The sequence below is a fragment of the Aedes albopictus genome, chromosome 2 (genome assembly GCF_035046485.1).
Source record: "Aedes albopictus strain Foshan chromosome 2, AalbF5, whole genome shotgun sequence".
Taxonomy (NCBI): Eukaryota; Metazoa; Arthropoda; class Insecta; order Diptera; family Culicidae; genus Aedes; species Aedes albopictus.
This window is the reverse complement of record NC_085137.1, coordinates 47,030,369-47,052,711: the sequence shown is the minus strand read 5'-3', so window position 1 is coordinate 47,052,711 and position 22,343 is coordinate 47,030,369. Positions and strand designations below refer to the sequence as shown.

Sequence of the window (22,343 nt, the reverse complement as noted above, 5' to 3'; positions counted from 1 at the left end):
TTTTACTAGAAACCATGTGAGTTTATTTTTTTTTCCTAATGCAAATGTGTAAAACCAAACACATTGTATGGAAATATGTACAATATTATCATTAAAAGTTAAAAATTAAAATAAAAATTTGAAAAAATAGTGTGAATTTCAAGCCTTAATATCTTACAAAGCGCAAAAAATCGCAACTTCAAATTTTCAGCAAATACGAAGCAATACTAGGTGAACATACTGTCAAAAATTTGGAGAGGTATTTTTTGGTGTTTTTGAGATAATAGCCTTTTAGTAACACCATAAATATAAGTAGTGCCAGCGTGTAACTTTTTACTGTTAGATATTAGAGAGTTTATGTCTTCGAGAAAGTTGTTCAGTTTGCCTAAATAAACAACTCTTTCTTAGACGTCAAAATTCCACGGCCTACTGTTTTCGAGTTACTGTGTACAAACTAGATTTTATTGAAAAAAAACACATTATGATGCAATAGTATGAGCTATTTTTTAAATTGTTTTTGCTTTTACGACACATAGCGGGCCATGAAAATATCAGTTTCGTGTAGCTTTAGTTTCACAATCTCTAGAGATTGATCACCGTCCTTTCCATCCAGGAACAAATCCACGAGCTTACGGCAAGATATTTCGCGCTCTAAAATTTAAAATAATTGACAAAATAGGTTAAGCTTAAATCATTTTGAAAATAACAAGCAAAAATTGAAAGATACCTTGGGCCATGCTGACAATAGTAAACTGACACTTTCATGACCTACTATGTATCGTAAAATTAAAACAATAAACAATTGTTCACACTATTGCATCAAAATGTGTTTTATTGACAATTTTTATCAATAAAATCTAGTTTGTATACAATAATTCGAAAACAGTAGGCCGTGGAATTTTGACGTCTAAGAAAGAGTTGTTTATTCAGTCAAAATGAACAACTTTCTCGAAGACATGAACTCTCTAATGTGTAACAGTAAAAAGTTACACGCTGGCACTACTTATATTTATGGTGTTACTAAAAAGCTATTATCTCAAAAACACCAAAAAATACCTCTCCAAATTTTTGACAGTATGTTCACCTAGTATTGCTTCGTATTTGCTGAAAATTTGAAGTTGCGATTTTTTGCGCTTTGTGAGATATTAAGGCTTGAAATTCACACTATTGTTTTCGAATTTGTATTTTTATTTTTTATTTTTAATGATAATATTGAATATATTTCCATACAATGTGTTTGATTTGACACATTTGCATTAGAAAAAAAAATTAAACTCACATGGTTTCTAGTAAAAATGCCAAAATAAGCTTAAAAAACTGTTTTTCATTGATTGTTTTTTTATTTTTAAAATAACTCAAAAACAGTAGGCTGTGGAATTCTAACGTCTGAGAAAGAGTTGTTTATTTTGCCAAAATGAACAACTTTGCCGAAGACGCCAAGTCTCTAGGACGTAAAACAAAGAAGTTAGATGGTGGCGCCACCTATGCGGACGAGTTGCGAACTACTAAGTTCTTAGCAGTAGATGCCCCTGCTGATGTCAAGCAACTTTGTCGAAGACACCATGTGCCGGAAATGCTTCGTTTTGGAGTAATTAATTTTGTTCCGCTAGATTGCGATTCTGGCCCTTAGTGCATTGGTGCTATAGATTTATGATGAGTGTGTTCGCAGAATTAACAGATTGTTCTTCAACCTGCTAGTGCCTTTATAAAGAAGCGTGGAAGTTGTGCTAAAGGCCCACCGTATCCGTAACGCTTTCGATCAGCGAGCCGAAATGTGCAGAGATTAGGGTCTCTTGACGGACAGACGTGAGGTGATTGAAAGGTGGAAGCAGCACTTCGATGAGCACCTAAATGGAGTTACGAACAGGCATGGGAGCCTTGGCAGATATCTGTGCAGCGTTAACCCGTTAACGTATATCAAGTGGTCTCTCAATTTTAATCTCCATAAAAATGTGATCAACGGTCAAGTTCCAATAAAATAAGCATGAATTGACGAAAAATTGGAAGTTTATAGTGTACTTCCAAAAAAAAAATGCTTCAGTGTTGGTCTGCAACATCTGACAATTTCATCAAGCTATATTTTAGCACAACATTTATTCTATCGTCGTATTCTGATCCGTACAGATACCATGCAGGTTTAATAAGTGAAAGAGAGTATAATTACTCAAGAACAATAAGAAAATGACTGTTAGATGACATCATAGTTTACTAGAGAGCACAAATTGCCAAATCGAGCTCCATGTTCTGCAATGCCTACCTTTGTCGAATGTGACTGTTATGCAGTTATGGGCATCAAAAAGTCTATTTCTCTCTGTTTCTCATTTTTTTTCTCTTATTCTTCCACTCTTCTTATTAGCTCTAACTAACGCTGGACTAAAATTAACTGTAGAAATCCCTGGAGCAATCCCGGGAGAAATCCCGTAGGTTCTGTTCTGATGGGATCCTTACAAAAAAAACACACACACACACGGAAAGAAGCTCAGCAGAAATGCCTGAAAGAATCATTGGAGAAATCTCTTGAGGAATACCAAAAAGCCGGGAAGAATCTTTGAAGGGACCCGACGTCTCCACTAGATAGAAATGTCTTACCATTCCGGGCAGCTGTGTCATGACAGAAATGTTCTCTCGCCGTTTGCAAGGAGAGCAGCGGTGTTGAACGTTTCTCTTTCTGGCAGCAAAATGGCAAGACATTTCCCTGAAGGAATCTTGGAAAGAATATTAGGGGTAATACCTGAAGTAATCCTCAAGGAATCCTTTACGTTATCCTAGAAGGGATCTTTGAAGGAACTCCAGCAGTAATCCCTGAAGGAATGCCGACAAGAACACATGAAAAACTTCTTCCAAGATTTTTTGAAGCAATCCCAGTAGAAATCTCTGAAGGAAGATTTTCTGAAGCAATCCCGGTAGAAATCTCTGAAGGAATCTCGGGAGTAATCCCTTAACGAATTCTAGGAGCAACATCTAGAAGAATCCTGAGAAAAAATTCCGGGAGGAATTTTTGAAAGAAATCCTAGGAGGAATTACTGAAGAAATCCCGAGAAAATCTTTCAAGGAATACCAACAGGAAGCCCGTATGTATACTTAAATAAATCCCACTAGGATTCTCTGAATAAATCTCGGCAGAAAGCTTTGAAAAAATACCAGGAGGAATCCCTGAAGGAATGTCGGCTAGAATCCTTTCAGGATTTTGTAAAGCAATCCCGGTAGAAATCCCTGAAGTAGTACAGCACTAAAGAAATCGTATTCAATATACGAAACAGGCATATACATACTAAAGTGGAGGCCATATCGAAACATATATACGATTACTGCGATTCCATCCAACATAATTTACGATTTCTCGTATGGCATGAAACGAATAAAAATAAGCATGATACGGTGCGAGACTTGTGGTGGGAGCGTTGTCGTTGTGCATTGAGTGGCAACAAAAGTGGTGCCGTGCAAGAGGCCCGCAATTCACATCGTTGTTGGAATCAATACATCACTTATAAGTCATCTGCTAGTATGAAAACCTACATATATATTTGGTTGAAATTATTGCTGCCATGGTTGGAATGTGTCAACAACAACAAAAATACAAATTTGTGATAAATACCTTTTTTTTCTTTTTCTCCATCATACAAATATGTAAACAAAACCATTTACGATTTTCGAGATTAAGATTCGACTATTAAAAGTGCAGTAACAATCATATGTGACTGTAAAAATGAATACAGCTTCCGCTCGATAACTGGGCTTTGACGACAGTTCAGTTAGTGAGCGCCGCTCGATAACTGGACTGAGCTTCCGGAGCCGGAGGCTTGTTATATTTTGTTTTGTTTACTGATTTGCAAAATGTGAGGTTAAATTTCGTTTATTTTTGACAGACAACTGCTTTTCAACTGGTATCCAGTTATCGAGCGCCCAGTTAAAAAGCAGTCCAGTTAAACAGCAGTCAGTTATCGAGCGGATGCTGTATACGATTTCTACGATTTCATTCACTTTGTATACGACGCAAGTGTGACGCAAACGATCAATATACAACATTGTTATAGTTGTATGCGATTTCACCGATTTTCATCATACCTTTAGGTTGCAAGCTCGATTTAGCAGATTCATATACGATGTGAAGCGACGATTTCCACAATATTCAAAGAAATCGTATATACGATGCCAGCGAACTTGCAGCTTGACACTAAGAATGTATATTTTTTTTTTTCACGATCTATCCGATTTTGTGCGATCCTACCGATAGTATCTCGCACCTTTTATGATCGGAGACGACTATATGAAACAAAATCGCAATTGAAATTTAATTTGGCATGAAATGCTATTTTACGCAATCATCGTCAACAAATATACATATTGTTATTCAATTCTGAATTTTCATAAAAATATACGATTTTTTTCACACAATGATTTACGATATGTGGTTGGCTGGGGAGTGCCTTACACAAATTAGTCATGGGTAAATTTTCAAAAATCCAATCAGGATTTCGAAATTGTAAATTGTAATTGTAAATTTTACCAAATACTGAGGGTTGCTTACTGGAAGTTCGCTACAATTTGCTCAGGTGTTCCTTCTTTGTGTATTATTTTCATAAAATTTCACATGATTTCTTTCAAATGTTCTGTTCAAACATATTTTTTAGAAATGTTAATAAGTATTCAATTGGATATTCTTTCTAAAAAAATTCTTTGTGGCTCCTGTCAAATATTCTTCTAGGATATCAAAAAGCTACTACAGAAGTTATAATTACCTTCCGTAACTCGTGCGGTTGACCACCTGCCTCAGCACCACACTGGTGCTAAGTACAAAAAGCGAGATTTTTTCAACCTGATGTACAAAATACAACAGCGCGATCGCTCGAGGGTTAATAGTGCCGTCGTATTCACTAGATATCCTTTAATGTTGTATCCCAGTTGAGCTAAAAATTATATTGCAAAACTTTATTCTGCTTACAATAAAGAGCTACCATAGAAAACTTAGGAACATGCCAAAAAAAAACTAGGCTGCAAATTTATACAGATGTCTGTGGATTACATACTCGGAAGTTTCACCTAACACATTACATATGCAAAGTCATCATTCACCAGAAATTCCTCCAACGAATTCTCTAACAATTTCTTCAAGAAGTTCTTCGATAAATGTGCTAAGAAAATATACCGTTAATGTCACCAAAAAATCATGCATAGATTTTTTGGTGGTAGGTATTAACTCGGTGCCAACATTTCAAAAGGGTGTAACTGCTTCTTGAAACAACCCCTTGTTGCAACGCTGGGGATCGACTCTATTAGACAGGGAAAATCCTTCTTTGTCCAATAGTGATGGAAGATTGCATGGGAGGGATGAAATACAATCTAAAACTTTGGAAGTTGAAATTATGAGTTATGAAATTTTGAAATTAACCAAATTTTCTTAAATTTTTCCAATAAACGTTAAAATAGTCATGAAAATGTTTTCAAAAGCTGTTGATATGAATATTTTATATTCTACAGAAATTTCACTTACACTCCTATACATGTGGGTCTCTCAATTACAAACATTTAGAGTTAAATCAGTAACAAATTTTGAAAACGACGTATAATCAATGCTACACCATTCATTATACGTCGTTTTCAAAATTTGTTACTGAAATACTCTAAACATGGTCAATAAATCCAAGATACACTTAAATGAAGTTCTTTGCCAGACACATTTTCTGATCATTGCAAAGCTTTTTCAGCTGAAATAAATTTTCTCGAAATTTCAGATTTTCAGGTTTTATCTGGTAGTACGAAGGTGTAAGAAATTTTCAAAAAAAAGTCCCTAGAACATTTAAAAATATTGCTTAGACCGGCCCACATTTGTATGACGCAAAAAAAAAAATTTCAAAAAAATTCACGGAACAACCCCTAGAGTCATGCCTTTGGATGAGAAGAACAATCTGTGAAAGATTCAGCTCAATCTGTTGAAAACTGAGCTGGTGCAAATGAGGTGAAGATTTGTATGGGATGTTCAGTCCAAATATATTGGAAATTGGATGACCTCCAGTCTCTCATTCAGCACGCCGGTTAAGCGAGTTCAATTTGGCTCAGAATTGAAAAAAATCGTAGTTGATACCCTAATGAACAACTTTGTAGAAGACCATATCACGATAAAACCAAATTTAGTTGCGGTTTCAGCCAACGAAAGCAGGATAAGGACATCTTCCCAAGTTTACACTCGGTTGTTACATGCAGCACGTGTTTTCCGTTCTAAACTTGCGCACTACATCATAGGCGGCTATGTTGTCCTTCATTTCCATTGCATAGCTGCCTATGATGTAGTACGATCGACAAACACGTGCTGCTTGCTGCATATAACAACCGAGAGTAAACGGGGGAAGATGTCCTCATCCTGCTTTCGTTGGCTGAAACCGCAACTAAAGTAAGTTTTATCATGATATGATCTTCTACAAAGTTGTTCTTTGGGGTATCAACTACCATTCTTTCAATTCTGAGCCAAATTGAACTCGCCCAAACCGGCGTGCTGAATGAGAGACTGCAGGTCATCCAATTCCCCATATATTTGGACTGAATTTCCCATACAAACCTTCAACTCATTTGCGCCAGCTCAGTTTTCAACCGATTGAACTGAATCTTTCACAGATTGTTCTTCTCATCCAAAGGCACGATTCTAGAGGGTGCCCCGTGGAATTTTTCGACATTTTCGTATTTGGGCCAGTTCAATATTGCTGCATTCTTCGGATAAATAGATCAGTTTATTTTTTCTCAAGTTTTTTTTTCGTGAAAATCTCAAGTAATTCCTGGCGTAATTTCTATAGAAATTTCTAGTGGAATTCTAGACGAACATTTGAAAAGGGCCTATTTGCTTTGCATAAACAAACATGTTTTTGTTAATTAATTAATTAATTAATTAATTTTAATTGTTTTTTTTTCGGTGATATTAATACTACTCATGTTATAATACATGTTTTTGTCTCTGTAGGGCCTCTCTACATCCACCCACGCACATCAACACCCTTATCAGAAAAAGTGTTCTTCAAGCTATCTGTTAAGGGTGTTGATGTGCGTGGGTGGAAGCAGATCTACAGAGACAAAAACATGTTTGTTTGCGAAAAGCAGATAGGCCCTATTCAAATGATCGTCTAGAATTGGCCTCCTAAAGTGATGTTGAGTTTTGTGAAATTCCATTTCGTATTTTTGGTAAAAACCGGGTAGAAAAAATCGATTTACTAAAAAATAGGTTATTAAGTTTATATGGAACTGGTATTTCCCTTTCAAAATTCCAAATTTTCACGACATAACCTCTATTTTAATCGCCAATCGCCATCACTTTCACTCCAATGACCAGTAGTAATTTAACCTCTCAGGGCGCGCCAAAACTGCATCGCGCTCGCACTGTATACGACGAGTGAGGTTTTTTGACATTGTTGCACTTTTTACAACAGCGCGCGTCCTGAAGGACATTTGTGAGCTCATTTCAGAGAGGAAAAATGAGAATAATAGAAGAAGATGAATGAAACAATAAAAAATCCTAACAAGCTAGCCAGACTCACCTTATACCCTCCAGCATTTCCGCCTCCCATTCCACCGGCTCCGCCTCCCGTACTGCTAGCGTTGCTACTGTTACTATTACTGCTGCGGTCCCGCTTTTTTCCTTTGCTGCCACCGGAACCTTTCCCATTGGCACCACCGGGTCCGCTGTTGCCCGCAGCACCGGCCGCTCCAGCTGCCCCGGCAGCCCCCATTGCACCCAGTGCCCCCAGGCCTCCGGGGAACGCCCCGGCTAGGTCGGCTGCCCCGTGCGGAAACTGCAACTGCGACATTCCGGATGCCTGCAACCGGGCAAAGTAGTCCTGGGCCGCTAGTTGGGCCATCGACCACCAACCTGGGAAAAGAGGAGAAAAAGAAAAACAATATGTTTAGGATTATTTGTGGAAACAATGGGAACATCAACAGCTTGGGTCTACTCTGATCTCACAGTATGCCTTTCGGCATACTTATCGTTTGAATTACGCATATTTGACCCCTTGTCATCATCAAATACAAGACACAATTCCTTACTTTGAAAATAAGCTAAGTATAATTTTGTCTGTGTTATAATGTAGCTAGTATAACTAGCTTAGACCGACTATAGGGCACTGCATGAAATTCTCTCCTTCTTTTTCACTCTTATAGAAATTTTGTAAACAACAAGGCCAAGAAACGTCAAAATTCCGTTCAAAATCAAAGCAATGCAGTGACCTATACATGTCAATTGTTGCTCTTCCGTGATTGATATGAACTGCTATCTAGTTTTGGAACGAGCTCACCAATTTATCTGGAAACACATATTTTGATCATCTGCAGAACCAAGTCGACAGTCTTCGTCATATCTTATCAACACAATTTCTCATTTTGAAGAAAAAATATGAAGAAATAGAACTTACTCTTGACGTGACGTAGCTTTATTATAATTATTCTAAAAACGTTATAATTAAATGACAAACTTTCAAAAGTAGTCAGCCTTAAAACATCTTCTGAGTATGAAACTAGTATCCAAAAATGCTGTATAGTATATGAAAGAGAAGAGATAAATTAATATCAATTACGTCAACATCGATGGTAAGAATACATGGGTAGTGGATTGACTTATCCATAACATTCACGTAAAACGATTATTATGACAAAGTTTGTTGATCCCCAGTAGTGATTATAAATCAATAATGTTTGATAATGACATAATAAAAAGAGTGATGCCTTCCATAAATAAATGCACCATCATCAATACTATCGTAGTAAAAAGAAGTGCAATTCTGTTTGTTTTCAAACACCCATTGAAAACAAAATCCACAAAATCATTGTTTATGTTTTGTAACGCATTCGTGTTTTCATTGCCGTAAGTAAAGCCATGAGTCTCGCTGGCTACCGATGCCGACAATGTTTTTGTGGTGGTCTTTCAGTGGCATATCACTGCTACTAATATGGAAGGTTCATGTGTTCACAAACACAAAAGAAACAATACGAGAGAAAAGAGCTGTTTCTCAAAGAGAAAGAGCGAACAACCTACGCGAGAGCCTCTCCGGTCTCTCATTCTCTTATTCGCTCTGAGCACTCACTGCGTGCTTTTGTGTGTAGTTGTGAAGCAGCCACAAACATTCCCGAGCGTGTGTGCGTGTCATCGCGCGCAACACACGAATGAGAGAGAATGACGGAGGGGAAAAAACATGCGTGCGAGAGCAAGAGTTTCGGGTTGCAATTTTTTTTACTCGTGCCAGTATTGGTTGTTTGATGCATTTTTGCATTGTTTGGGTGTTGGTGTGAAAAAGTTGTAAAAATAAATCATTGAAGGCAAAGATTATGCGCACCAGTTGTGAGTGAACCGGTTCGATGCACCGCTCACTGTTGTCGTGGTAGTTGTATGCTCATTCGGGAGGATGAAATGGAACAATCCAATAAAAATCAGATGAATGAAATGCTGAGTGGTGCTCGCGTGAGTTGTCAAAACAGCAAAACGCGGAAGGCTGATATTCATCGCTTTTGGGTGAATGGTTGAAGCATTCAGCTACGCCGACGGTACGTAGCGGTATTGATGTATGGTTTGAACAGACAGAGGGATGCATGGCTTTTGTACATAAACCGGTTTTATGTGAAGTAAAAATGCACTAAATTTTATTAATACATAAAAGTTGTTGGTGAACGTTTGTGTACACATACAACTAACTCTTGTCTGGAATTTAAAATAAACTTCAATCGAAACTCTTATCCAAAGGTAAACAAACGAACACAACAAAAAAAAACAAGAAACACGTTAAATCCACGTTTCACAATGAATGAAAAGCCGGCTTTTGACGGTTTTGTTATTTCTGGTGTACTACACACAGTCGACTCGACGAAGGCCTATGTATTGTATACATAATCAAACCCCCTTGATTGCTGTTCAACTGTGGCACGCGTTAAAACTCGCGACTCGATATAATGTGTTCGTGTGCAACGCTAGCCGATATACATATACATACATATGTACAACATCTCGGCGGTACGTACATACGTCGAAACGTTATATGATCATCAAACCGGCTATACATATGGGGCTGTGGTGCTCGACGTAGTCGATATTTAAAGTGCTCTGCACGAGACGGCTGCAAATTTCCGACGACCTTGAACTTGATTCTTCTATGTATATTATCAGACCGCAGTAATACAATAAGTTTTATGTTTGTGATGCAATTCCGATTGTTATCGATTTCGATATTTCGATTGATAAAGTGACGTCAATTATCTGTCTGATATGGTGGAGTTCATATGTATGTAACTGGAAATAAACTTAGTTTGTTGACCTAATTTCTACAAGTCTGGTCAAGGTCAACTGTGTTCACAGTGTTTCAAGAGGACTACGTGCTGAAATGCAGTTTAATGTCTTAGATCTTTAAACGTTCGGTTTGTAACACAGAGATTCGAATACAAGGTTTCTACTAAAAGCATGGACTGTGTGAAATTAAACAATTCACACCTATCGTGGTTGTGAATTTCTCGACAAATGCACGACGGAACAACACGGTATGAGGGTTAAGGTCATCGACTTATCAGTTCGGGGGTTTGTTTTTTCCTACAATCACTGGAGCGGAAAATGCTTATCAGCAATCGTGTGATAGGTCAAACACGTGAAAGTGTGTATTTCTAGCTAAGTTTTTCGTTTATGGTATATGCAGTGCTGTAATAGTTATTTATGCAACAAGTTGCAAAATGATGATTTTTTCAGCACGAGTTGTACGTTTATCCAACGAGGCTTGCCGAGTTGGATAAATACGACGAGTGCTGAAAAAATCGAGTTTTGCAACGCGTTGCATACAAAGCTTTTTGTAATTGCAAAAATACCCGTAAAGTATAATCTCTCTAGCCACACAAACGTGTAACAGCAGCAACCACGTGCGAGCCTCCATGCGCGACAGGACGTAGTGAATAGTATTTTCTTCGATCAGGTAGGCTATGGTAGGCCAACTGTCGCAAGTTTTCAAGCTCCCGTCGTCGTCATGCAGCACCATAAGCAAAAGCAAAAGTAGGTTCAGTTTCTGCTTCTACGCCTGATTGGCAGTTCAAATTAGAATCTGAATCGTCCTGATTTGGATTCGAACTGCTCAGTGCATGTAGAAGCAGCAACTGTATCTACGAAAGTAGCGGTGCTTAACAAAAAGTGTGTGCTGGCAAAAGTGCCGAAAAGTACTACTTTTCAGCACTCTAAAGAGTGCCGAAAAGTAGTACTTTTCGGCACCTTTGCTTCAGTGAAGAAAAGTAGGCCGTTTTAACATTGTTTCCGCGAGTGAAAAGTAGGGGAATTCGCAACGCAATTACAAAAAATTCATTTCGTCATATCTAAATTCAATTACCTACAGCTCATTTTAGAAGCTGAACCTGAGAATATGGCAAATGAAAAACTTGTGCGGCTAGACCAGTTCTGCAAGAAAGTCACGGAAAAATCGCTATTTTTCGAAAATTTAAGGTAAATGTCACGGACTACCTTTGAAAAATGCCAAATGATATTCACCGTGAATATCATTGGCATTTTTCGAAGATAGTCCGTGACATTTACCTTAAATTTTCGAAAAAATAGCGGTTTTTCCGTGACTTTCTTGCAAAACAGGTCTAGCCGCACAAGTTTTTCATATACCATATTCTCAGGTTCAGCTTCTAAAATGAGCTGTAGGTGATTGAATTTAGATATGACGAAATGAATTTTTCAGCACTGGGTGTATGAACTGAATTTTATTGGGTATCCGTTATCGTTTTAATAGAAAATTAACGATTTTGTATAAATATGTTCAAAAATGTCGGCTGTTCGAGCTCGTATGATGCTGAGCATCAATATTAACCTTCGAACAGTCGCGTCTTTGACTACCTGCAGCGACGCCGCACTCACGTTGTGTACCACAAGTGTGCATTTTTCATGGTGCGTATCCTCAGTAAACGACGCGACCGCTCCCAGGTTAAATCCTTTTCTCGAACAAACAAACACTGCCTGTTCACTACACAGGTGACCCCTAAGTCATGGTGTTATGCGGCTTTTTGCTTACCGTGCCAAGGAATGGATGGTTGAGAGGGTCTAATGAAAACCTTAACCCAGTGTAGTACCAGGGCACCCTCCGCAGTATTTTGCTCTTACCGCGCTGCCATAGTGCCGCTTCAAAGTGAGAGTGAGAGTGAGAGTGCGCGTCCATAGGATTTTCGTGGATTTGTTATTGTTGATATTCTTCTTCGCGGCCTCGCACACGCGCACTCCCACTCTCACGCGTAACTATAACGGTGCCCTTACTGCGCTTACCGAAGCAATAGCGCAGTGTTGCTACCTTGTGCTTCTCCGAGACAATCAGTTGCCCTTCTTCTCAAACTAGAAACTGAATGAGGGCGGGAATCTGAAGAAGTCATTAATTAGTTTAAATTTTCACCTATATGGTTTCGCATTATGCGATTTACACGGAGTATTCTATGCATCCTCGCCTTTGGCGTTTTCCATTGGATTCCGGTCTGGCTTCATTGCTGCTGTTCTACTTTATGCAGTGATAAAAAGAGTTTAATCTTGCCTAGTTTGGGTAGTTATGGTCAGGATAGCTCAGATCAATCTTCAGCAAAAAAGAACAGCAACGATCAATCTTTGCAGACGATCAATGGGCTGTAAAGTGGCTTTAGTCCAGGAACCTTATTTTCATAAGAGGAATTTCTATCTAGGAAACCTTGTGAACCTGGTGTTTTCTATTTTAGCAAAAATGGCAAAATCGCGTGTAAAGCCTCGAGCATGTGTGCTTGTCAACAACGCAATCGTTGCTACACACATTTTTTAACTAGCCACCAGACATGTATATGCTTTTTCACGGTGATGTGTTCAACCATCCCCTACGAATGCTTTCAAGCAAGTCATCGCATACTGCACTTCGAATATCATCTGGGGCAGCTCAGATGATATTCTGAGCAGCCCCAATTTGATGAAGACTTAAGTAGTACAGATCTTGGATCACGCGGCCCCCCTGGACTGGCTTCACGGCCCCCCAGGGGGCCGCGGACCACCGGTTGGGAACCCGTGCTCTAGCAGAATTAGTTTCGAGTTGAGCAATTGACATTTGTCAGATGAAGAATCTTTATCTGATCATCGCTACATCTTTTTCGAACACTTGAATGTTAACTTCACAAAGTTTGCGTTTCAGGAATCTCCAGTCAGCCAACTGGGATATCTCTTTATTGAATTGGTTGCGGACAAATTTCATGGATACTCACTCACCATTCATTGACACTGCAAGTGATTTAGATGATGCCGTTGATATTACAACGACTTTCATCATGGAAGCTTTAGAAGAAGCTTGCCTTATACGGTTTGTGAAGACCACCAGAGGAACCCCTAGGAGGAACTCTGATCTGGCGAAACTCAGGAAGCAACGTAGAAAGAGTTGGAACAGACGACGTTTGGCTGGTTCGGAGGCTTTCAGGTCGGCTCGCAAGGCCTTCAAGAAAGCTCTCCGGTCTGCTGAACGATCCGGCTGGAAAAACCGTTGTACAAATATTTCCAGTCTGAGTGAAGCCAGTCGATTGAACAAAATCCTTGCAAAATCTAAGGATTTTCAAGTGAACGAATGTTGTTTGTCGAATGGCGATTTCATTTCCTCTTATGAGGAAGTTTTGGACTGTTTTAGTAAGCACTTCCCCTAAATGTGTGAATATTACATCTTCGGATGAACCTGATGTCTTTTCTTGTGGTTATGATTCTGGCTCGGAGTATCGTAACTTTAGAATCGATTGAAAGGGCACTTAATATCTTTGCTCCTTTCAAATCTCCTGGGGCAGATGGGATTTATCCTATTTTGATTCAGAAGGGATTTGATCATTTCAAACATGTTTTGAAACAACTACTTGTTTGCAGTTTTGCTACAGGGTATATTCCCAAATCTTGGCGGGATATTACTGTGAAGTTCTTTCCGAAACTGGGTCGTGCGTCGTATGAAGAAGCAAAGAGATTCAGGCCTATCAGTTTGACCTCTTTTCTTTTAAAATGCTTAGAACGCATTGTTGATTATCACATCCGTGATGTTCATCTGGCAAACGTGCCTCTTCCAACATGCCTACCAATCTGGTAACTGCACTGTTAATCTTTTACATAAGGTTGTTTACGATATCGAGAAGGCAATCACTCAAAAGCAATCCTGCTTGGGTGTTTTCTTAGATATCGAGGGTGCCTTTGACAACGTGCCTTACGATGCCATATTGGAAGCCGCACGGAGTCATAGTATATCTCCAATGATTTCCAATTGGATTCACCAAATGCTCATCCGACATCTCTTCTCGCTATTGCGTTAAGCAGCGATTACGGAATTGAGTGTTTGTGGATGCCCGTAAGGGGGAGTCTAATCCACGCTTAAGCGGAATCTCATAACTAGCAGATATGCTATCGAGTTGAGGCAACTCAATAATTGACGGTTTTCCTACTTATGGTTTTGCCGACGAATATCTAACATTTTTAGTAACTAACCAACTGTTGGTATGTTCATCGGCACTCTTTTTGACCTTGTGCAAAGCGTCCTTCAGGTAGTTGATAGTTGGCGTCGCCTGTGGCCTTTCGATTAAACCGAGTAAAACATCTAATGTTCTTTTCACGGAAAAGCGAAACTGTAATGGCGTTCGACTTTTGCGTCTCATCGATTCTGAAATCAATGTGTCTGATCAGGTACACTACGTTGGGAGTTATCTTGATTCCAAGCTTTCCTGGAGAACTTACATTGAGTCCAGAATCAAGAAAGCTTGTATGGCCTTTGGGTAAACCCGCGGAAATTTGGTAAAACGTGGACCCAAGGATATCAAATGGATTAACTAAACTGATGTTCGGACAATGGTTTATGGATGTCTTTTGTGATGGCAAAAGGGCGAAATGAGAACAATTCACTCGGTACTCGGTTTACTAGAGGAAAACCCTGTGAATCAAACATCAACACAGATCTTGTTGTTTACAATTTTGCTGAATTAGGACAAAGTTGTCCTTGCTCCAAGTGCTTTAAGTTGCTTGTAATTTTAGGTAATTTTCTACAAAACTCCCTTCCCGGGAAGAGTGGTTATCTGGAGAGAAGTATTTCAAACGGCCTCGTATGTAACCCTGATGGTTCCCTTCTCGACGGTAGCAGGTGCTGGTGTCCACTCTCGTGAGCTAAGGCTACATCCGTCTTACTCACTTGATAGACACTGCACCGTTTTTCAGGGCGAAATCTTTGCTCTTATGAGCGGAGTGCAATCAGCACTTTAGCAACACGTTATGGACGAAGTACTACTTCTGTTCATATGGCAAGTCTGCTATTAGACTAGCAGGTTAGTTAGCCAGACCTAGACTAGGTCGAAGTTAGTTATCGCCTATCACCTTGCATGTGTACTTGGCCATTCTTCCATCGCTGGAAATGAAATGGCTGATGAATTAGCTCGTATTGGAGCATTACATGACTTCATTAGTCCTGAGCCAGTTATCCCGGTATCGAAGTGCTAGTTAAAGCTTCAGATTGAAACCTGGGCTGCCACTCAGCACAAACAATACAGGAATAGTTTGGTTTGGAATGATGTCGTTAAACAAAATTGTATTGTACTACTGAGCCATCTCCAGGGGTGGCGAAGTATCTAACAAATCTGTCTAAGCGGAATTGCAGCATGCTGGTAAAAGCAATGACTGATTTCTGCCGACTCAGATATAACATGACGAATATTTAGCAAGATTATTCATTTGCGTGTGATAGCTGTGAATCCGATTATGAAATTCAAAAAAAGCTCAAATGTCGACGAAACTTTAAGCTAGACAGTAGTCTTCCCTTGCATGATTTATGCATATCAATGAATCACAATATGTATAACCACGTCACGAAATCAATGTTTTAATCATACACCACATTGATTTGGCCTACAACTTAAATAATCCGTAATAAATTATTCCACTGGATACCCTCAGATGCAACAGTTACCCAAACCAATTCACTTTAAACTGTTGCACTTTCCCCAACAATTTGCCAAACTTGTCCATGATCACAATATGGATAACAAAACCACTGCAAGTGCGGGGTGAAGTGGAGCACTCCATGCATGATGCACTTAATTCACACCACCATTCAACATGAAACATTAAACATTCATACATATTAAAGTCGATGTACTCTACTTTGCTGAATTCCCGCATCACGAAACGCCAAATTGTAACAAAACGTTTTCGAGCATGCCATCGCATCGCTCTTTAAAACAGTGTTGTTGTTGTGCACACACAGACAAATTCGGTGCTTGCAGCAGCGTCCTCCCCCGCCGCCCATACGAACCCGTATAACAATGCATTATCATGACGCGAACAGCTTGTGATAAAAGCGCATCAGCATATAAACAGACGGTTTGGCGATGATAGAAGAGGGAGTGGGGTGATTCACCCCCACCCCCTCCCTCTCCTCATCGAATAATGCTTTGTGTGTCCAGTTATGTGCCCGTAAGTCAGTGAAAGTGTGTGTCCGCCCGTGGGAATTGGGTTTTTAAATTAAGAAAAATGTATCGATTTTTTGATTTTAAACGAAAGAGCACCTTTTTCTGAGCCACTATGATTTTTTGCAGATTTTTAGAACGTTATTTTGGTACCTAAAATTAATTTCAAAGAGATTTTTCAAAATCACCTTTTGACAGCTGGGTAACTGTTTGACAGCTCCACCCAGTACAAAATGCGACGAGGGGTGATTCGACAAATCGCTCCCATACAAACTTCAAATTGATTTTAAAACAGGTTCCCGGGCACCAAAATTCATGAAAATTTGGATTTCGGCTCAGTTTGGCATGGAGATTCAGAATATGGAATTATCTCAACAACGCTAAAGAAGCCAATTCGATAAGCGTTTCATGTTTCTGAGCGTGCAATTGTTTTCATTTGCCGTCCGTAGGTAGGTATAAAATCCGGGGGCGGGGTGGGAATTTACGAAATTCCCACGCGCATTATCGAAAGTGGTCTTGGTGCGGGTCATTTAAGCGGATAATTCAGTCGGACTCAATTGATTGACCGACAATTATGTTGGTTGTATAGTAGTATGTACTCCTGAGTCCTCATAATAAAAAACAATAATGGAAATAAAATCATGGAAATTCTATGGGACATATTGAAATATTACAAGGGAACAGATGTCATAAATTTATAAATAACTAACTAAAAATAACAAAATAATCACAAAAAACCCTATTTACAATCTCGAGGCCTTCGCATTATGCGCTCTACATAGAACTACTCTGTATATTTTCGCCTTGGAAACTTGATGTCTGCTATTTTCAATAGAAATTAAATGACAAATCCACGTGTCATACCTCGAGCATGTAAGGTTGTCAACAATCTATAGCCACTACACTTCTCTCTGAGATGTATACTACGAATGCTTTCGAACAAATCCTTACATACTGCATTTCTAAAGGCCTTATGCTAATGTTTAGCAGTGATATTGATATTCAGCACATTTCGGGTAGATCAGACATTAATTTGAAAGGTTCCAGTTCCAGGCTTTAGCAATTGCGAAAATCCTCTCTTTGGCTCCTTTGCAATGTTGTTTATGATATCGAGAAACCATTTTCACTCAAAAACAACCCGTCATCGTTTCTCAACAGTATGTCAGTCAATATCTAGAAAAAAGAGAGTTTGTGGATGCCTCCAAGGGCAGTTGCCACTATTTTTGTGGAATTACACAGTGGGTACGCTATTGAAGCAGCTCGAATATCCAGCTGGTAATAGACACATTCTACCGTGACGTTACAACGTTTTGACGCCTTTTCTGTCAGATTTTCCACTATAACTCGTAAATTCGACCGTAAACCCTCAAATATTTTTACATATTCGGATTCCTAGTAAAATTTTCAATAAGTATGATCTGTTGTACAGTTAGTTTTCATTAGGAAAGTATGTTAAAAATGGGAATGCTTAGTGTGAGTAGCAACGTTGTAACGTCACGCTACTACGGCACGGTAGAATGTGCCAATAATGTTTACTTCCGTGTGCTAAAGCTAGTAGACACAGACAGATAGTAGCAGTGTGCAAAAAAATCGAAGGTTGAATGTGAAGATTGACATTCTCGTTTTTTTCATTCGTGTTTGGCCACATTAATTGTCTGCTGAATGCCTCTCTTTTTTCGCACGTCATAAAATGTCCAAATTCTGTAAAAAGAAGCACAATCCGACTTAATGAAGAAATAGAGCAGTTAATTAGTATTCTATACACAAGTTTTGAGGTGATTGGAAGAATAATCGGGAGTTATGGTCTAGTTATATTTTTCAGTGAAAATTGTCAGTGACAGAAAAATGAATAAATAAGTGAGAAAAATCAATCATCAAAATGAATTTTATTATGATCCCTCAAATGAGAATTTTCAAAATTCACGTTGAATTTCACTCATTGAAAATGAAAATTTTAAACTCTGGATAGTAGACACTGCACCGAATCTCCGATTGAAATATTTACACTTCTTTGTGGAGTGCAATCTACAAGTAATGGTCAAAGTAATATAGTTCTGATCAGATAGCCAGGCCGCTTCGAAGTCAAAATGAGGAGCATGAGCATGAGATGACCGTATAATGTGCACTTTTGAGGATGAGGATCAGAACTCTGTCAGTACCGGCATCTACCACGTCCTTACGGTCATCGCGGTCATCGGGGAAGAGAAGGAATTTTAGTGTGACATGCTATGACGTTGCTACTCGAGACTTCCACAGTGTACCCCTGCAGCTCCACGGTTGTCACAGGAAAAAACTTTGTTAGTGGGAGAGGGTAGATAGTCACAAAGTCGACGTGAAACTGAGGTCTGGACTAAATCCTGTTCACGATGATTTTTTCCAAGTTCATCGGATGCCGCAGAAAATGTCGCGGATTCTAATGAAAAAAAATGTCATGACGTTTTCCTTTTTACACCACTTACGGTATAAATTTCTGCTCGTAAGCATCACCAATCCGTAATGCTGATTAGGCATGAATAATCAATGATGTCGTCGATTTACATTTCCTACTAGGTGCAGCGAAATAAGCAAATAACGAAATGACATTTTCCATCCGTGGCGATAGTTCTATCCGGTTCCTATCTTCAATTCATCGCGTCGTCGATCCGCGTGTAAGTGCGAGTAAGGGAAGGTGATCAGTTTCGCTTGTGTGTATTTTAGTGTATATGTTCGATGGAAACCCAGACAATCGACGATGCAGAGATGGAGAACGACTTATAAATTGGTGATCTCGTTTCATGCTATTGTTTTAATATGGAAATGGAAGAAAAAGCCACTAGGAGGATTCACTTAACAGCGCAAACTGATTAAACGTCGCGATCATCAAGGCAATCTTTGATTATTTCATTCACAAAATAATGAAATATTTCAAATAAGCAGAAAATCATGGCTTACGCAGCAATTTAACCCTCTAACACCCAAATTTTTGATTTTGATCTAAATATCATTTTTCGTCATCTAAAATCGATTTAAACATGTTTTGGAAGATGATTCTTCTTAATTCTCGATTTCGTGAATTTCAGTTTTCGATTTTTCTAATTTTTATTTTGAACATCCCCACAGTTTTATATTTATCCTGGAAGCCTATTTGGTGTACGGATTTTTTGAGATGAAAACATTTTGAGTTTTTATGATTATTGTTAAAATATTTTTATTTTTATTTTTTTTCATAGAAAATTTTATTTTCCGTGTAATTTTAAGGAAAATAATTTTAGAGTGTATTCGATTCCCTTAAACTATAAAACTAAGACAGAATGATTTGGGAAAAATTAAAAATATGTTATTTGTAGCGATTCAATACAAAATAAACAATGACTTCTAGAAGGTGACAAAAACATCAATTTTTCAATGATTTTAAAAAAATGTAAATACGCTTTAAAATACACCAAAAACTATTTTGAGATATACAAAACAGTCCTAAATATCAGCCAAAAATATAAAAATTTTGGTTTTCCACGAAACAAAAATTACAAAAATGCTCAAACTATACCCCGTCTAGAGGCGGGGTTGGGTATTAGAGGGTTAATCTGTTTAGTGAGTACCCCTCCTGTAAAATGATGCAAAGATTATAATACTGAACAAATCATAATGATTGAATATTCCATCTTTAGTCTATTAAGCGGGAGCCACAATGCTGCGTCGACTTTGACTTCAGCGTTAACGGATCCGTCATTGTACTAAAAAAAGACTGCCCACAATGTTGTGTTGAGTCGTGCGTTTGTTTACATTGGCAATGGAATTTTATCGCGGATATGGAATCTCAACAGGAATCACCATTGAAATCAGATTTCTGCAGCCGGACTGCTGATGCAATTGATGATGAGGTGCTGCGTAAGCTTTTCTGAGGCAGTGATTGTAAGAAGGAACTCGTTCTGGGATTCTTCCGGCAGAATCTTTATCTGGGCTTCTCAACAGAGAACTATTTTGAGATTTCTATAGTACGAATTCCCTGTTTTGAAGTTGTGATTCCTCCGGAAGACGCTTCGAAATATCTACAAAAGTTGGGAGTTCCGGAAGGAATTTCACATTTCACAATGAGTTGCATTTTGAATTGTTTTAAAAGTTTTATTTTCCGGGAAACACTCTCGGGAATTCCTCCAAGTTCAAGTTTAAGAGTTTCTTCGAGAATTTCTGAAACACTTGCTGCGGAAATTTCGTTAGAAGTTTCCTCAACAATTTCTCTAGGGGATCATCAGGTTGTTTTTTCAAAAGTTTTTCTGGAATTTATACCGTAGTTCCTTCAACAATTACTTTAGAAATTCCTCTAGGAGTTCCTTCGAGAATTTCTCCAACAGTCCGAAGGAATTTTCGAAGGAACTCCTGAAAAAATACTCGAAGGAATTACTAGAGGAATTTTCGAAGGAAATTCTAGAGAAATTCCCGAAATGCTTCGAGAAATTTCATTGAAAGAGCCCTGTGCAACTTCTGTCTGAAGTAGCGATGACACAGGGGTATCCCGATTATTTCGTAATTGGAATCAACGTCAGTCAAAATAAAAAATTTCATTATTTTTGGTGACCGGGAAAAATTATAAAATGTAGGGGAATACGGGGTAAGACGGCTGCCAAAAAATCATAACTTAAACTGGCAATGAATTACACTAGTTTCCACACAGCATATCTTTTTTCAAAGTGTTAGGCAGATCAGAATTATCTTTCGATTCGTGCTGGCAATCAGAAAATTATCTTTCGATTCGTGCTGTTAAAACTTTTATAATTTATTAATGTGATTAAAAAGACGGGGTAAGAAGGACCATCACGATTTTTTAAAATCATAGTGATTAGAAATTGGTTGCAGTTATATTGTTCTATGATCTAGGGAGTGGCCGTATTATCCCGTTCGAAGTGATCACTTTTACCCCGTTTAGGCAGACTTTACTTATGAGGCTAGTTCCAAACGGATTTTTATTTTCAAACTCAATCCCGCTTCTCTTATGCTTTGTTAAGATTCCTGGTAAGTTATGAACACGTTTTTTTTTTGGTTTGGCCGAGTCAAAAACCTTAAGGTTATATGTGACAAAATTAGATCAAATACATTATCATGATGTAAAATCTTTGTTTTGTTTATTTGTTTTGAAAATCTCAATGTAACCATTGCTCAAAATGGGTCAAAACGACAAATATCCTGTACTTGAACAGAGTACTAGGTAAAAGTTTATAGAAAACGGCATTTTCATACTAAACTGCCGGTGGGCCGTCTTACGCCGGCGGACCTTCTTACCCCGGCGGACCTTCTTACCCCGTCTTCCCCTATTTATGGTTGGTATGGGGAAATTTTTTATTCGAGTCGAACTGTCATTTTATCGATTGATCTGTCGTTCTATCCACGGAAATCTAAACTATTTTGTTTATTTAACCTTTTAACCCTCAAAGCCCCAGGACAAACTTCTTGTTTTTAATCGTCTGATACTCAGGATCTGTAAAATATAAAAATAAGCGATTTCCACTATGATCGATGGGAAGAGTTGTACTTCATGTAAGAATAGTTGTCAAACCGGAAGTCCATGTTTGAACCGGAAATAAGTGTTCCCGGGTGCAATGTTTTAGCGATTCGTCTATGAATCTGGTATTTTATAATAATTCTATAATAAATCTTTAACAACTTATTATTATAAATCTTTAATAGCTTGAAATGGTGGGCCATCGCAAGAACACAATGCTGAGGCTGCTTTCTATCATGAGTAGCATCTGAAACTTGGGCCCAGGGGTGTACTTCCGGTAGGACTCCCTAAGACCCAATTTCGTGATCATAATCATTTTGGACCTGAAAAGATGATTTTAGAAGTTTGGTGTCTATGAAGAATTTGTTTTGTATATTTGAGGCCTTCTTTTAAAAGTATCACACATGTGATTAATCCATCTAAAATTCAAACACGGGCCATACTTTTAACCAACGAATTATTACTAGAT

At 38.5% G+C, this 22,343-nt stretch overlaps 1 protein-coding gene across 14 annotated transcripts in view; it reads right to left on the bottom strand.

Annotated features, from left to right (window-relative positions):
• LOC109421509 (uncharacterized) overlaps window positions 1-22,343 on the bottom strand; it is a 486,639-nt gene that overhangs the window by 303,046 nt on the left and 161,250 nt on the right. For all 14 annotated transcript variants that reach the window (XM_029870934.2, XM_062849628.1, XM_029870933.2 and 11 more), the window contains one exon: window positions 7,500-7,831. In XM_029870934.2, coding sequence (XP_029726794.1) covers window positions 7,500-7,831 — 332 coding nt within the window. The remainder of the gene's footprint in view (window positions 1-7,499; window positions 7,832-22,343) is intronic.